Below are 16,876 nucleotides of genomic sequence, written 5' to 3'. Positions count from 1 at the left end.
TTACGACTGTTAGCGTCTGTGTTTTATACTTCCCCGTTCAGTGTTTGACTTAAGCATACATTCCATTCAAAATATAGCACTGAATCAACTTGCGAACAAATTCACCTTACGAACGACCTCTCGGAACGTATCTTGTTCGTAAGGTGGGGAGCGTCTGTATCTGAGAGGAAGCCAGAGTTGCAAGACAAAACCAAAAGATCATGAGAGGGGCATGCAAGCTCCACTGGATGATGTCATATTGCTCGATCCCGTTGTTTTAGGAGCAAAAACACACATCCAAATCGCATACAGTTTTTACCTTTGTTCTGGTTGTTCTCCACGGTGCCATCCGGTTGTTTTCCTATGGAAAACAGGTTCAGACACAGGGACAGGAATATATGTGTTAAATTGTGCTGTCATCAACAGTTCAGATGTAGGCAACAACAGGTAACAAACACACTTCCAACCCACACAGAAACAATCTTGAAAGGGAAGAGTCATAAAGACACATACATTGTCTAACACGTGGTGAAGTGACATTATACTGTATAGTACACGTGTAAGTCCTTCATGGATCATTGACACTGTCACGCCACGAGATACTGGGGTCTGTTTACTTTAAAGGGAGCAAAAAAGGGCAGGACAGACAACTGTGTGCTCACATACCATTGGTGACGGTGCTGTAACTTGCATCCGTGGGGATGAACAACTGAGTATTGTCCTCTGTTTGGGCCATTGTGCGGGGAAAGAAGGTTTTGAGGACACATGAGAGAATTTGACCAAAAAGTGTACATTAAAAGAGAATTAAAGGGAGTATAAAAGAAAGTGTCTCTTTGCAAATTTGATTCTATTAAATGCCAAATGTCTAAAACAAGCACGATAAAACAAAAAGAAAAGCATACCCACTACATAAGGACAAATAACAATTCAGGACATGAAGTTTACTAAAAAATACATTAGCTTCAGTAAATGACTGCCTGAATGGCTGAGGCTGCAAAGACTGTTGCCACATAAGCACTCTGCAACACCATTTATTCACGAAACAAGTACAAGAGTAGGCTATTACTTTTCTTTAATCTGTCATTGCTCTGCACTACTCAATTACAGGTTGCTCCAAAAGTTGTTCTTCATCTTAAGGATGCAGATTTATCACACTTATCCTGCCTGACTGCACTGAGATTAGTACTTTTTAAAAATGTTAAAAATTTGCACTGAGATTAGATTAACCTTCATTCGTCTCACAGTGAAGAAATTCTTAATTTACAGCAGAAAAATGATGAAAGGAAGAAAGTAGAACAAAAAGTACACAAATAAATACATATAAAATATGAATATAAGCATATTAAAAATGGGTGAGTGTGGTTGAGTTCAGCTTCTGAAAGTATGTGAAGCCTCTGCTCGGACTGCAGGACGGCTAGCATCGCAAACAAATTTGAACGGAAGACTAATGCTTCATGTCTTGACCAAGCAACACTCTTTCCACAGTGTCTCTGGCTCCCGAGTCTGGCCGTTACTCTTTCAATAATTGATTCAATCTGCAGACTCCCTCTCAGATTAAGGGAGGCAAGCAGGGAAGAAAGTGAAAGAGGCAAAGAGTGGTGGTAAACAAGTAGGTAAGAGCAAGTAAGGGTAATAGAGGAAGATGGATAGCAGCAGGGAGGAGGCGTGATGACGCGAGACAGTAAAGAGGGAAAGAGGGAGTGGAGAGGATGTGGGCTAAATTATCGATGAGGTTAAACTGCCATGCTTCCTGTTGATGCTCTCATCTCAAATCAGTTGGGTATCCCCCCCACACACCCCAATTTCTCTCTCTCTCTCTCTCTCTCTCTCTCTCTCTCTCTCTCTCTCTCTCTCTCTCTCTCTCTCTCTCTCTCTCTCTCTCTCTCTCTCTGTCTCTCTCTCTCTCTCTCTCTCTCTCTCTCTCTCTCTCTCTCTCTCTCTCTCTCTCTCTCTTACCCCCTCTACCCCTCCTCTCTCTCTCCCTCTCTCTACCCCTCTCTCTCTCTCTTACTCTGTCACTCTCTCTCTGTCTCTCCCTCTCTATCTCACACACTCTCTCTGTCTTTCTCTCTCGCTCTCTCTTATTTTCCCTCTCTCTTTCTCTCTCTGCCTCACTCTTTCTGTCTCTCCATTTCTCCCTCTCTCTGTCTCTCCGTCTCTCGCTATCTCTCCCACTCTATCTCCCCCTCTCTCTTTCTCTCTCTCACTCTCTTTTTCTATCTTTCTGTCTCACTCTTTCCGTCTCTTTCTCTCTATCTCCCTCTCTCCCTTTCTCTCTCCCTCTCTCTTGCTCTCTCTCTCTCTCTCTCTCTCTCTCTATATATATATATATATATCTCTCTCTCTCTCTCTCTCTTTATCTCTATGGCGCAACAAGAGGGCAAGAGTTTTGGCTAAAATTTTCACATAACTACTAAGGGATATGGGCCGTGTATGACCCACATTTGGTTTCAATTTTATTTAATATTTCAATTAGGGTATGTAGGATATACGTACAGTGAGACCTCAACTTACAAACACCTCAACATACAAACTTTTTGTCTTACAAACGTCAAATTTATGAAAATTAAACCTTATAATAAGCACTATTTTCATAATACACACCCACCGCGGCTGGCGGAGTGATCTTCGGCGGAAGCATACGACCGAACAGCACCAGAGGTTAAGTTACCAACAGTCCTTATGGAAGGTGACTCTCCTTCCATAAGCCATCAACGACCATCAAAAAGGTAAATAAAACGTTATTTTACAGCACAGTTTATTTCTTTAATTACAGTCGTCATGTAATGCGCCTCTCTTTCCAAACAGCAATTCCCTTTGACCTTCGACCTCCAACGCCATTCCATCAAGCCATAAATGTAAATAAAGTGACTTTATGATACAATGCGGTGCATTTCTTTCATTACAATACAATAGCACATTTATTATACATAGAATAAGGTATGTTGTGTTTACTTCTAAGGCTTATTTAGTTGAAAAGTATATTTTATGGAAACCCGGGATCGGATTATTCCCATTTTAATGGTTTCCTATGGGAATTTTTTTTTTGAGATACACACTTTTCGCCTTACACACTCTGTCTGGGAACCAATTAAGTTCGTAAGTTGAGGTCTCACTGTACTTGGGAAGTGCATATGGTCTGATTCAATTAGAGTTGAGTATTTCGCTGTAGGAAAGGAAAGAGGTTTTGACCAAAAATGGTCTATTCAGCTGTGAGAATGATGTACAAGAGAGAAAAAGGAGAAGGCCTTGCTTGAAAAAATGAAATAGGAAACAGCACGGATCAACGCATCCCAGATAGTCTGCAGAGTTTGCTAGTAGCTTGGTCATTTTAGAACTCTTTGTGGGTTATCAGGTCTATCAGGTTATTTAAGATCCGGCCCAAAAATTGATTAATAAGTGTGCCATCAATGAAATAAGTTTGCCCATGAATTTACAGTTGTCCCAATTTGGAACAAAACTGTTGACCATAATGACCGATTTGTTATACCAGAATGCGTAATAACCACATATCTGCCTTCTGGGTCCAAAGTGACACTGGTTACACAAGATTACATTTTCCTGTGCACCAACATGTCCAGTCCCACGTGATTGGGAGTCAGGACGGGAGGGGAACGTGTGGCCTGCCCAACTTTTCTTCAATCTAAATTGATCTCTCTATACAAAAACGGGTTTCCTGGCGAAATGCAATATCACATCTGAAGTGGTTAAGATAATTAATAATAATTAATAATAAAACTGGCTTTCTTAACGGGCCCATTAAGTCCTTCAACATTCCAACTGACAAATCGTATAGCACGCAGTCTTTGCCCCATCATTTTCATCTCCCCATAAAAATACCAACAATAACAGTACAGTACAGCAACAGAATTTCAATCCTGCCACTGTTTCCGGGACAAACATGAAAAAAAGAGCAAGTAGCAAACATTTCCAGGTGCCAATCCCCATAACTCATCATAAACCCTAACAGTGAAACTAACAAAAAGCAGCCTATTTTTAACCCTCCCACGGAGGAAAGATGCAGCCTAAAATTTTTACTTTAACATTCCCTCTTGAACTAATATGTGTTGCAGTAACCATGAAGGCTCCTGAGGCTTTGTGCAAACAGGCTTTTTAAACCTTACAAATCGAACACACAAAACTATCATTGACCCGATGCCAAATCAAGCAGATTATGTTGTAACTCGAATCAATCAATAACAATAATAATAACGACGGCGAATAAAACAAGACTATAAGAACCCACAGCAGCTTTGAATTCCACCCATCCATTTTCCAGACTGCTATATCCTCATTAGGGTCGCAGGGGGTGCTGTAGCCTATCCCAGCCATCTTCGGTAATTAGGTGGGGGACACCCTGAATTGGTTGCCAGACAATCACAGGGCACACCGAGACAAACAACCATTCGCTCTCACACTCTCACCAAGGGACAATTTGGAGTGTTCAATCAGCCTGCCATGCGTGTTTTTTGAACTTGGGAGGAAACCGGAAGACCCTGAGAAACCCCACACAGGCCCGGAGAGAAGACGAAAACTCCACACAGAGAGGTCAGACCGAGTCTTGAACTCACGACCTCATCACTGTGAAGTTGGCGTGTGAATCACTTGACTAGCGGCCTGCCCCTGCTTTGAATTAAAAATAATAATAAATTGACACACATTGCCGGTGTATAGGCGTTATTTGACGATTTTGTGTTCTTTGAGTTGCTCATTTGGCAACACAGTCCTCAGTTAAACTTCAAATGTGCGGCAGTGCTCGAAAGTCGAGGTGTTATGACATGTGAAACAAAGAAAGGCTGCGTCAAGAACCCTCAACTACACGTCTTCTCATGACATATCACCCTCGGAAGTCCTACCTTTTTTTTCTTTGCCATCTTCCTCCACATCTCCAGCCCCCAGCAGAGTGAAGATGATGCCTGTTTGCGAGTTGACACCAACAGCCGTCACCAGCATGCGGCCTGAACCCTCCATCACATGTGTACCTAAACGTCCAAAGACAATGCATCTTACGAATGGAATTTGTTTCTGTTATGTGGATCCACAAACAAAAACAGAGCACAAGTTGCTGACGTCTTGAATGACATGGCCATCAGAACTAGCAAGCAAACAAACTTGTCATCTCACTAACTGTCATGATCTGGTTGGCGAATAACGGGGGGCGCTGTCGGCCCCGCCTGCACCTGCACAGGTGCTGGTCATCCCGATCAGATTGGCGACCAACGGGTGGCGACGTCAGCCCTGCCTGCAGCCTTGCAGGTGCTGGTCGTTTTAATCACTGACACTTAAAAGGACACCCGGCACGACCATCCGGTGTCGGTTAATTGTTTGCTGCATGTTTGTTGCATGCATTGTGTATGCTGTGCATGTGTTTGTTTAACCTTGGCGCACTTTTACACTTGGTCTTCTTTTGATACTTTTTATTTTTTCTGTTCAGTTGATTTTGATGTTTTACATTTTGTTCCTGCTGACTTTTATTTTAATACAATTTGTCAAACAACCTCCTGCTCCCTCCTGCCTGCTTTTTGGGATCCGCACCCGCCATCAACACCTCGCAAAACGTGACACTAACCAGTTAGCTTCCTGGCTAGACAATTATGATGAAAACATACCAGAGAGAAGCATGGGGTCCTTGTCCACAGACTTGCGTACGTGGTCTGACTCTCCTGTGAGGGAGCTCTCATCAATCTTCAGATCATTACCTTGAACTAAAATACCATCGGCTGGCAGCAGGTCCCCTGAAAACACACAAGAGCTTGATTCACTTCATTACCCTCACCAAATGTCTGGACTTTTTTTAACCATGGATCAACATTCTTCAATATATTGTATACTCATTTTGGCTAAAAATAATATCAAAAAGGTGACACCATAACATCAAGAAGATGAGAGGAAAGGAACGTCAGTGAAGAGCACCGATGCGTATGTGGAACTATCGCTGCTTGGAAATGAAGTGGATTTATGTGGGGCAGGAGACGTGAGACAGTCTTTTTTCCTCAATGGATGCTCCAGCTTCGTGTTTGCTTTCAACATTTAGCTTATAGCAGACGTGCACATTCCACCATGGCGTCTTTGATCCACTGGTGAAAAGGACACTTTGATCCTCTCCCTCCTCTTTCATCGAGAACTGCTTCATGCAACAAAGAGGGTGCAGAAAGTGCTTAAGATTAATTGACTGTCTTTTGTGTTGTGTCACATTATTTGTTATTTTGGGTTTTTGTTGTTGTTGTTTTTTTTACTTCAAAATGGCGCCACAAAAGTGGCTTCCTTTCCAGCAAATCTTGTATTTTGTTTTTGACTTCATCCTTTGCTTTCCTCTTACTTTACCTAACTTTGCTGCTGTGAAATGTAAATTTCTCTACTGCAAGACTAATAAAGGCTAATCCAATTCAATCCAAATTGTAATTGCATGCAACATATCCCTGTCAAGCATTAATCAATTTAAATAAAACTAGCTATGTGCATGCAGAGTTAGCAGGTGTAAACGCAAACCAAGTTTCCTCTGGATCTGATTCATATTGAGGATTGGGGAATTCAAACAAAAAAAATCACATTTAATTTGTTGATACATTTCTATTGTTTTGATCAGGTTTTATTCTGTTGAGGTTACAACGGATGTTGATATTTTCTCCCCTTCAATCCAAAACAGATCTATTTTGTCACTTTTCATACATTAAATTTACAGGTGGCAAATGATTGCGCCTCAGTGGATATTCAGTGGGTTTTGTTATTTTGAATTTCATTTAAAAAAAGTAAGATTTCATTTTGCCGGAATGAATCATACTCAATTGACATGATAGTTACAGTACATATTCTAAAACTCACGTACTGCATATTCTGTGATAAAGAGTCCACAACCAGCTTACCATATTTAACCTGGGCCATGTCTCCCACTACCATGTCAGCCACAGGAATCTGGATGACATTTCCTTTCCGTACCACTGTGAACTTTTGTTCCTGCTCGATTCGACTCTGTAGACCCCGAAACTGCTTCTCTTTGGACCAGTCATTGAAGGCTGTCACCAGGACAACACAAGCCACAGATAGTAGAATGGCGGCACCCTCAATCCAATTGGCTTCCCCCTCACCTTCATCCTCCGCTCCTGCTGACACGTTGCCACATGCTGGACAGACAGAAACACATGGATCATGGCAGAGACTCAAAGCGGAGATGTGAAAAACAGATGACACATACTATGATATCATGCAGAAAGAGTTGCAAGACTGGAACTTCGAATGATCAAGTTATTCTTTGATAATAAAATCACATTGGTCCCCACTATTTCCATCTAGCAAATCAAATATGCTATTTTCTAGGACCTTTGCCAGTCACAGGCCATTAGAATCATGATGGCTCTTCTCCACATTACGGTATCCCTGCCCCCTCCCTCGCCTTACACTCTGAATCCTCTCCAGGCGGCTGGTAAAAAGAAAGGGCGAGGGAGATGATTGCGGCAATCTCCAAAATGATGAGTGTGACATCTTGCAGGGCCTCCCACACAAGCTCAAGGAACGTCTTGGGCTTCTTTGGGGGGATAAAGTTTTGGCCAAAGGACTGACAGCGTCGGTCCAAGTCCACTGGATCCCCGCTGAGACCTGACAGAGACAGAAAGAGAGTGAAGACATGCAGAACAGGAAGAAGGAAGCATTTTCATTTTCTTAAAACACCTTGGAATCCCATAACAATACTAACCACCAAGATGCACAATCATAATCAGACACGTACAACCACAACCTTCATCTTTGCTACGTCGTGTGAGTTGGAAAATATCCCAGCTAATTTTGGGCAACAAGAGGTCTACTCACTGGACTAATCACTATTGGATCGCAGGGTAAATTTAGCGAAAACGACGATACCCACAGACACATGATCAGGGATGGAAACAAGTATCCACTTTACAGTTACCAATATAACATCATCCACAAGTGGAGATCTTGCAGTTCCTTATAGACATCCTTTGCATATGACAATTTTGCATGGACCCCAACAAAGGAGTCTGCAATTCTTCCCCCATGCAGACCGTGCGCCTCACCTGCGCTGCATTAAAATAGAATAACAGGAGTCACTTCGACTACCTAGGGAATCAAGACAGCTGTGTGTACTCCCACAATGGTGAAAATGCCTATTTCTAACTGTATTCGTCTATGTTAATACAAAAAAAAGAAACCAAAAGATTCTGCTTTCTGCTTGACTTTCGCTTTGCAAGAAAATAGATCGCACGGTCTGCAAAACTTACAATTACATAACAACGTAAGTTGGTAGTTAAAGAGTTGCTTATCCTGTGCCCATGTTTCCCTTATCGCTTTTGTCGAATGAATCATTTTTATCAGTCCAGATTATGGATCCATTTATGCCAATCATGAACTAAAAAGTGTGAATCGGAGAAACTCCAATTTCCTTAGCTAGATAAAGTCCTTCAAATCCTTCTTGACGACTATTATCATTTTCTTTGTTTCTTTGATGATGTGCATCATCCCAACGCTTTGACAAGAACATTTATTCACATCCTATTCTACTTCATTATATCAACCAATTTAATACTCATATCTTTGTGATCAAAATTGTCACTTGTGTTCCATTCACCCCATTATATTCTCTAAGATTGAGACTGACGGCAGTGCAAAAACAACATTCAGCTTCCAGGTATAGGTACATTTATGATCGTGTTAAAGGTTAACATTTTTTGGTAGGTTCGATAAAAACTGATTTTCTTCTTGCCTTCTTATCTTTTGCACTTTACACTCATAAAACATAGGCCAATAAGTTAATTTTGCGAATGTATTCCCGAATAAGATCTGTAAAAGGACATATAAAGGACTGCGAAAAACAATAGATGAAGCCTTTTCAAGTCTTTGTGAATTACAACCAAAACAAGAAAGCCTACAACAAAACATTTTCAATTATCATTATCATTAGACATTTATGGGGGTCGCTGGAAACCTTGGGGCAAATGCCTGCATGTTACTATTGGTGGGTCTGCCCCTGCAACCATCCAAATCATCCAACCATTTTGCAAAGAAGACCCCACAATGCTATTATTTATATCATCTATGACAGGGCCCAGACAGACTACCATTCACACTTCAATCCAGAACAACTGTGACGGGAAACTGGAGCGTACCGCTCCAACATGGAACACGAAAAGCTTCTGGATGTTTTATTTTATCTATCCAACCATTTTCCAGGCCGCTTTATCCTCATTAGGGTCGCAGGGTTTGCTGGAGCCTATCACAGTCGCCTTTCAGCACTAGGCCGGGGCCACCCTAAACTGGTTGCCAGCGAATCGCAGGACACACCGAGACAAACAACCATTCGCTGTCACACTCACACCGAGGGAGAATGTCAAGTGTACTGTAAAGTGACCTTGAAAGTTTTGAAAGGCGCTTATAAATGAAATGTATTATTATTATTATTTGTTATTCAATCAGCCTGTCATTCATGTTTTTGGAATGTGGTAGGAAACCGGAGGACCCAGAGAAAACCCACGCGGGCCCGGGGAAAACACAAATTCCACAGAGGGAGGCCGGACCGGGTCTTGAACTCACAACCTCTGCACTGTGAAGCTGGCGTGCTAATCACTTGACTACCAGGCCGCCTGTTTTATTTTGTATTATTTTATTAGTGTTATTTTAACCAGGAAGGGGAGTGGGAAGAAATCGTTGAAAGCTACTCCAAGGGTATTTTCCCCTGCCAAACTTTGAAGTTGTTTTGCTGACCCTCCTCTCCTCTTCAACTTTGCAACTAAGTGATGCAGTTTCCATGGTGATCAGTATATCATGACCAGGGCCTCCTGTTTCTAACAGGTCTCTGCCCAGCAACAGGTGATGTAATTTCTCTAGTGTGCAATGTTTGGAATTTTCTTTTGTTTGTGTGATGCTTTTTGTGTGTGTGCGAGATGTAGGGGGGCGGGGGGGTGCATCTGCCAGGGTAGGAGAACAGCAATTTGCCTGCAGTGGTTGCCTCAGAGCGATGACACGCTTTTGTGTACGTGTGCTGTTTGCAGATATTGTGCGTTTGCTGCAGCGACTGTCGCTTACGGCCTTGAACAAATGTGCGACACTCAACAGGGTTCAGGCCAAGGCGACATACAGAGAGTGAGGGAGGCAGAAAACAGGTGATGCTGACTAATGGTCACACAGTTGTTTGCGCGTTGATGCTGTCCCCGTCCCTCTTTCTCTCTTTCTCTCTCTTCTCTCTCTCTCTTCTCCCTTCACTCTCTCTCTCACACTCATCCCTCTCTACTCATTCTCTCTCCTTGGCTCCCTTCTCTTACATCCCGCGCTCTAGCTCCCCTTGATGTGTCCTTGACAATGCGGCAAGCTGTTCTCGCTCCCTCTCCTCTCTCCCCCATCTCGCACATGCTCCTTTCTCTACCCGTTTTTTCCATAATTGCTCCTCATCCTGATCGTGGTGTCTTGAATGTGGATAAAATGGTCTCATACTGCAACGCTGGGTGTGTGTGTGTGTGTGTGTGTGTGTGTGTGTGTGTGTGTGTGTGTGTGTGTGTGTGTGTGTGTGTGTGTGTGTGTGTGTGTGTGTGTGTGTGTGTGTGTGTGTGTGTGTGCGTGTGTGTGTGTGTGTGTGTGTGTGTGTGTGTGTGTGTGTGTGTGTGTGTGTGTGTGTGTGTGTGTGTGTGTGTGTGTGTGTGTGTGTGTGTGTGTGTGTATGTGTGCTCGCTCTCCTCTTCTGTATCATATTACAGGCAATGCTCTGAATCATTATGTATATTTGCAAGGATACATTCACCGTGTGGTTGCATCCTCTTTGATGGCCCAAATTTGATGATTCATTCTTACTGAAAAACACACAAGCTTACAATTCCACTGTGCGATTGCTGTTTTTGGGAGATCGAAGCTTTTTTGATGAGACAAATATGCCAGTGGAGGCTACGGGGATCCCAAAAACCTAAGAAGGTTTGAGAAAACATTGATCTATGCGGCAATATACATCAGACTGGTTCCGCAAATACAGGGCGCCCCACAAGTCAGTGTGTTTCAGCGATCATTTGTAGAGGCATGAGGCCATCAGCATCTGACAGCTTAGGCTTTGCAATCTTTGTAAGCATATCATTCCCTTGCCCAAGGCTCACCGGTTGACGCTGGAGCAGCACTGCAAAAAACTGCTGCCTGGCAAATAGTTTTTTCTGTCGCCAAATGCAGTTCATCACCAAGCAGTTTGAGAAGCTGTTTGTCACATTGCCCTAATGGGGAGAACAATTAATCACCAAAGTCCTATAAAGGACTTCTGAGCAAAGTCAGGGAAGAGTTGAATCCTAGCGTCTGAATGTGGAGAAGACGAAGGAGATTGTTGTGGACTTCAGGAGAGTGTGCCCCCAGCATGCTCCACTAAACATCGACGGTGCTGCAGTGGAGAGAGTGAGCAGCACCAAGTTCCTGGGAGTGCACATATCCGAAGACCTGTCCTGGAGCCACAACACGGCATCAATCACCAAGAGATCCCACCAGCGCATGTACTTCCTCCGCAAGCTTAAAAGAGTTGGAGCCCCGACCCCCATCACGACTTCCTTCTACCGCGGTACCATCGAGAGCATCCTGACCAGCTGTATCACCGTGTGGTACAGCGCCTGCACCGTGTCCTGCCGTAAGACTCTGCAGCGCATCGTGAGGACAGCTGAGAAGATCATCTGTGTCTCTCTCCCCCCCCTTCAGGACATCTACAACACCTGCCTCACCCGCAGAGCCATCAGGATCGCTGGCGATCCCACACACCCCTCCCACAGCCTCTTTAGCCTGCTGCCATCGGGTAGGAGACTGCAGAGTCTCCGAGCCAAGATCAGCAGGCTCAAGGACAGTTTCTTCCACCAGGCAGTCCGGAGACTCAACTCCCTCCCAGCCCTGCCCAGCCTGCCCCTTCCCACTGCCACACTCGCCGAACTCTGAGTACACGCTACATGCTGTACGATCATCCTGAACTCTATTTTTTTGTTCTTTCTCATTTTTTTTTCTGCAAGACCTCACTTCGACCCTTTCTTGTTGTTTGTTTTTGTAATTACGACATTACATCACTTTATGTACGTCACTACCTCACTTTACATACGTCACTGCCTCACTTTCCAGACGACACTACCTCACTTTACATACAGAAATTACAAGTATTGTCTGTTGTCAATTGTATGTCTTTTAGCCACGTTAAAATTGCCTTGCATGTCTTGCACGCTGGGTTCGAGAGGACATTAATTTCATTTGTGCTGTATGTCATGCATATTAGCACGTTTGACAATAAAGCTGAATTTGACTTTGACTTTAACTTTTTGACTTTGACTAGCTTCAATAAAACCTTTGTTCGGGACAGGTATCAAAGCATGATGAAGCTTTACCTTCTTGAGGTAACATTTCAAGTGAAAGATGATGATGCTTGTTTGTATAAATTCACACTGCCATTGGCCAAAACTAAAATGGGATATGCTCCAGCTCAACCACAACTCCAATGCAGCAAAGAAAATTGATCAATGAGTGGAGGGACTGTTGGATACATTTGTGTTGAATAAACTTAGTCAGATACACAAAGACATCCTCAAATACACTGGCCAGACACAACATTATGATCACTACAGTGGAGCTACAGGGAGTAGTCCTCTGCTCCCCCCAACGTGAGAGCAGGGACCTATAATAGCAGAGTCCAGCACCGCCACGTCTGGACAGTTGGGATATATATAGAGCCGAAACTACCAGTAAGACTTTAGTTTGCTGAAGAAGCATCTTGGATAAGAAGTGAAACGTCCGACACCTTCAAAGAAGTACAGATGCCGGCTTAAGAAACATTTTCATCGAAAGTCACTGTTATATTACAGTGCGAAGCAACTACAAAATTTACACCTAACACGTAATAATACCGAAACCAGAATAAACAATGGCGCTGTTTTCATCCACACAAAAAAATAATGGGATGGTGAATGTAATCAATCTTACTCTGTAGAGTGCACACGACAGAATCATGTGGATATAGATAGAGATAATACTACTTAAAAAGATGTATCTGGATCCAGATGATTTTATTTCACGTAAGCACTTTCTGAGATAACATTGACCAAATCAAAAGGCCATTTTTATTTCAGGGCATACTTTCTTCTATCAGAATCAGAAAACCTTCATTCGTCCCACAATGGGGAAATTTGTAGTCCACAGCAGCAATTTGAAAGGGGCTGGGGTGGGTGGATGAAAGAATAGAAAACTAGATATCTGATAAAATAACATTTCACGTCGTAAATGACTTGAGCCACATATCGCTGAAAGGCATTTTTTTCTTCAAAATTTGAATTCACGTATGCACGCACATCAGTGACGTGCAGTCAGGGGAGGCAGGTAAGGCCGTGCCTCACCTGTCATCATGGACATATCAAATGAAAAAATAAATTAAACAGTTTATGTTTATTTAGTGATTTGTACTTATATTTGACTTCACCATTTTAGGATTTTTTTCAAAATCGCTGAATTTTCACATTTACCGTTCAAATACTAAGTAGAGACTAGCGGTGAGGCAGCAGCCGGTTGAGCCTCACCATGGATTGCGCAATGACTATGCTAACGGTGCTGGCTTGCTCTGCAGTGAGACCGCATTGCTGTACCTCTGCATATCGCAATAAAGTGTTCAAACACTTTTAGTATGTGAACTAAATTCTACATTTGAGCTGGTGTATATAATGTACAGTCACAGTATATTATAAACATTTTACTACAGTACAGTGAGACCTTGGCTTACGAACTTAATTGGTTCCCAGACAGAGTGTGTAATGCGAAAAGTGTGTATCCCCCCAAAAAAATCCCATAGGAAACCATTAAAATGAGAATAATCCGTTCCCAGGTCTCCATAAATATAATTTTCAACTAAATAAGCCTTAAAACTACACACAACATACCTTATTCTATGTATAATAAATATGCTATTGTATTGTAATAAAAGACACACTTATGATAGGTCCCTACTCTCAGGTTGGGGGGGCAGAGGACCCCTCCCTGTGGCCCCACTGATTGTTCCTACATTCCTGACTAACGACTAGCCTATTACCCCCACTCCCACCGGTATCACCTCATCAGCATAACGACCCTCACCAGCATTAAGAAAGTTGCCTAACCTGTTTTGCCTAAGCAGGCTATTGTATGAACGATCCAAATTGAACCTCACCCCACCAGACCGGTTTAATGAAGGATTTTGTTGTTTTATAAGAATCGCTTCTTTTACCCCCCTTTCAAACCATCTATGTTCTTTCGCTAAGATTTTAACCTCATTGTCGTCAAATGAGTGGTTGCTAGCTTTTAGGTGCAAATGTACTGTCGATTGAGGTCCACTTATATTATCCCTGCGATGTTGATAAGTCTTTTTTTGAGAATTTGTCGAGTCTCCCCAATGTACTGCTCTTTACAATTTTCATTCTTACAATGTATGGAATAAACTACATGACTTTGTTTTTCATTTGGTAGCCTTTCTTTTGGATGCACTAATTTTTGCCTTAACGTGTTTATCGGTTTGAAATAAGTAGGAATTTTATGTTGCCAAAGGACTCTTTGTAATTTTTCAGAAACTCCTGCAATGTACGGTACTGCTACTCCTCTCCTTTTTGTATCATGAGAATTATTGGTTTCATTCCCTATTCTTTCTCTCTGACATTTGTTGAATGACCACTGAGGGTACCCACAGTTAGTGAGTGCTCTCCTGATATGTTTTGACTCCTTTTCTCTACCTTCAGTGCTAGTTGGTATTAGTTTAGCCCTATGCTGGAGGGTTCTGATAACTCCTAGTTTGTGTTGTAAAGGGTGGTTAGAGTCAAAAAGTAAGTATTGGTCAGTGTGCGTAGCCTTCCTAAAGACTTCTGTTTTTAGCGCTCTGTACTCTTTTATAATTACTTTACAATCCAAGAAGGCTAGTTGGTTCTCTTGAATGTCCTCACGAGTAAATTTAATGTTGAAGTCTACAGAGTTGAGGTGATCTGTGAAGGATTGAATTTCTTGTTTCTTAATTATGACAAAAGTATCGTCCACATATCTAAACCAGTGTCTAGGTTTTGTCCCTGGGAAGGATGTGAGGGCCTGTTTCTCAATCTCTTCCATGTAAAGATTAGCCACTATGGGTGAAACTGGTGAGCCCATATCACAACCATGAATTTGTTTATAAAATTTTTTTCCCGAAATTGAAAATATGTAGTATTAAGGCAGATTTCTAATAATTGGCAGATGTGATCCGGTTTAAGTTTGGTTCTTTCATGCAGAGAAACATCCGCCAGCAGCCTCGTCCTCACCACTGAGACTGCTGCTGGGGTTGGGACAGATGTAAAGAGAGAAGTCACATCGTATGATGCCAAAGTTTCCTCAGGTTCCAATATGAGGTCTTTGATCCTCTCTACAAACTGTGGTGTTCTCTACGTGATATTCTGTGTTACCAACCAACGGAGCTAAAATAATTTTTAAATATTTGGCTACATTGTATGTAGAGGAGTCAATGCTACAAACAATGGGTCTGAGGGGGAACCCTTCTTTATGTATTTTTGGCAGGCCATAGATACATGGCGTGGCCTCTCCCGGGTATAATCTAAAATACATCTGTTTGTCTATATGTTTACCTTTCTCTAACTTTTGGAGACAGTCAATCATTTCTTTCTTGTATCTATTGGAAGGGTCCCTTTTTAGTTGCTCATACGTGTTAGAATCACTGATTAACCTATTTATTTTGTCTTCATAATCCAATGTGTTGAGAAGCACTGTGCATCTGCCCTTGTCTGCTGGCAAAATAGTAATATTTTTGTCTTTTTGTAGAGTAGTTAACGCCTTTCTCTCTTCTAATGTTATGTTGGACGGAGGAAGTTTGGCACTACTGAGAAGAGCTGATATTTTAATGCGTAGATCATCTGCCTCTGCATACGAAAGTTTGTTATTTTTAATAGCCGATTCAGTAGCTGTGATGTAATCTATTGTAGGTACAGTTTTAGGTGTGTCCGGCGCCACCATGTCTGGACATCAGGGATATATAAATAGGGCCGATACGACCAGTCAGAATTTAGTTCGCTGACGAAGCCTCTTGGATAGGAGGCGAAACGTCCGAAACCCTCACATTTGTACAGATGACGGCTGAAGAAACCTTCTCATCGATGGACCACTCCTGTACGACTGAGAGCTTACACAAACGTATTCCTGACTAACGACTGGCCTATTACCCCAACTCCCACCGGTATCACCTCATCAGCATAACGACCCTCATCAGCATTACGAAAGTTGCCTAACCTGTTTTGCCTAAGCAGGCTATTGTATGAACGATGAACACCTCGGGCAAAGCAAACTCTTCGACTTGCCAGCACAAGACACAACGAGCTGAGAGGCGTCGTAATCATGTCACTGGTGAGGTGACAGCAACTCGTTGAAATGTCCCAGTATTGGTGATTAGGGGATCAACACGCACACCTCGTTCGTGTTTCTCAATGATCTCCTTCTTCTCCTCGACTGTAATTTTGTTTTGTGTCTTCTTCGGCTGGCGGAGGTCGGGAGCGGCGACCCCGCCCCAGCTGTCAACTCGCATGTGACAATTTCGTTGTCATTAGTCACGTGAAAGCGTCGACTAAATAACACCTTTGTGTAAAGCTTTTAGGCGAAGGATGGTAGCAATGGTGGGCAGTACCGGGCTTTTTATTTGTAGAATCGTAGTATAAAGTTACTCTCAGAGAAGTGACGCATAGCGTGAGAGATGTGTCAGGCTGAGATTCACATCACAGCCGGGGTGCGCACATGTGACGCCACAAACGCACACCTCGTTCGTGTTTCTCAATGATATCCTTCTTCTCACCGACTGTGATTTTCTTTTTCGGTTGAACACAAGCCTGCGGTGCGGTCTTTTTCGGTCCCATAATCGCAAAATTATCTGCCAATTCAGAGAGAGGAGGTGTGGAAAGGTGCG

At 42.7% G+C, this 16,876-nt stretch overlaps 1 protein-coding gene across 10 annotated transcripts in view; it reads right to left on the bottom strand.

Annotated features, from left to right (window-relative positions):
• atp2b3b (ATPase plasma membrane Ca2+ transporting 3b) overlaps positions 1-16,876 on the bottom strand; it is a 78,768-nt gene that overhangs the window by 41,522 nt on the left and 20,370 nt on the right. For 6 of the 10 annotated variants that reach the window (XM_089002981.1, XM_089002989.1, XM_089002998.1 and 3 more), the window contains exons 4-9: positions 7,375-7,572; positions 6,843-7,100; positions 5,589-5,714; positions 4,836-4,961; positions 646-702; positions 299-340 (exon numbers count right to left, since the gene is read on the bottom strand). In XM_089002981.1, the coding sequence (XP_088859107.1) occupies positions 299-340; positions 646-702; positions 4,836-4,961; positions 5,589-5,714; positions 6,843-7,100; positions 7,375-7,572 (807 nt within the window). The remainder of the gene's footprint in view (positions 1-298; positions 341-645; positions 703-4,835; positions 4,962-5,588; positions 5,715-6,842; positions 7,101-7,374; positions 7,573-16,876) is intronic. The other 4 variants (XM_089003006.1, XM_089003015.1, XM_089002964.1 and 1 more) reach the window with 2 other exon arrangements.

Source organism: Hippocampus bargibanti, linkage group LG01 (assembly GCF_051943395.1).
Source record: "Hippocampus bargibanti isolate YZ-2025 linkage group LG01, ASM5194339v1, whole genome shotgun sequence".
Lineage (NCBI taxonomy): Eukaryota > Metazoa > Chordata > Actinopteri > Syngnathiformes > Syngnathidae > Hippocampus > Hippocampus bargibanti.
This window is presented reverse-complemented; position numbering and strand designations above follow the sequence as displayed.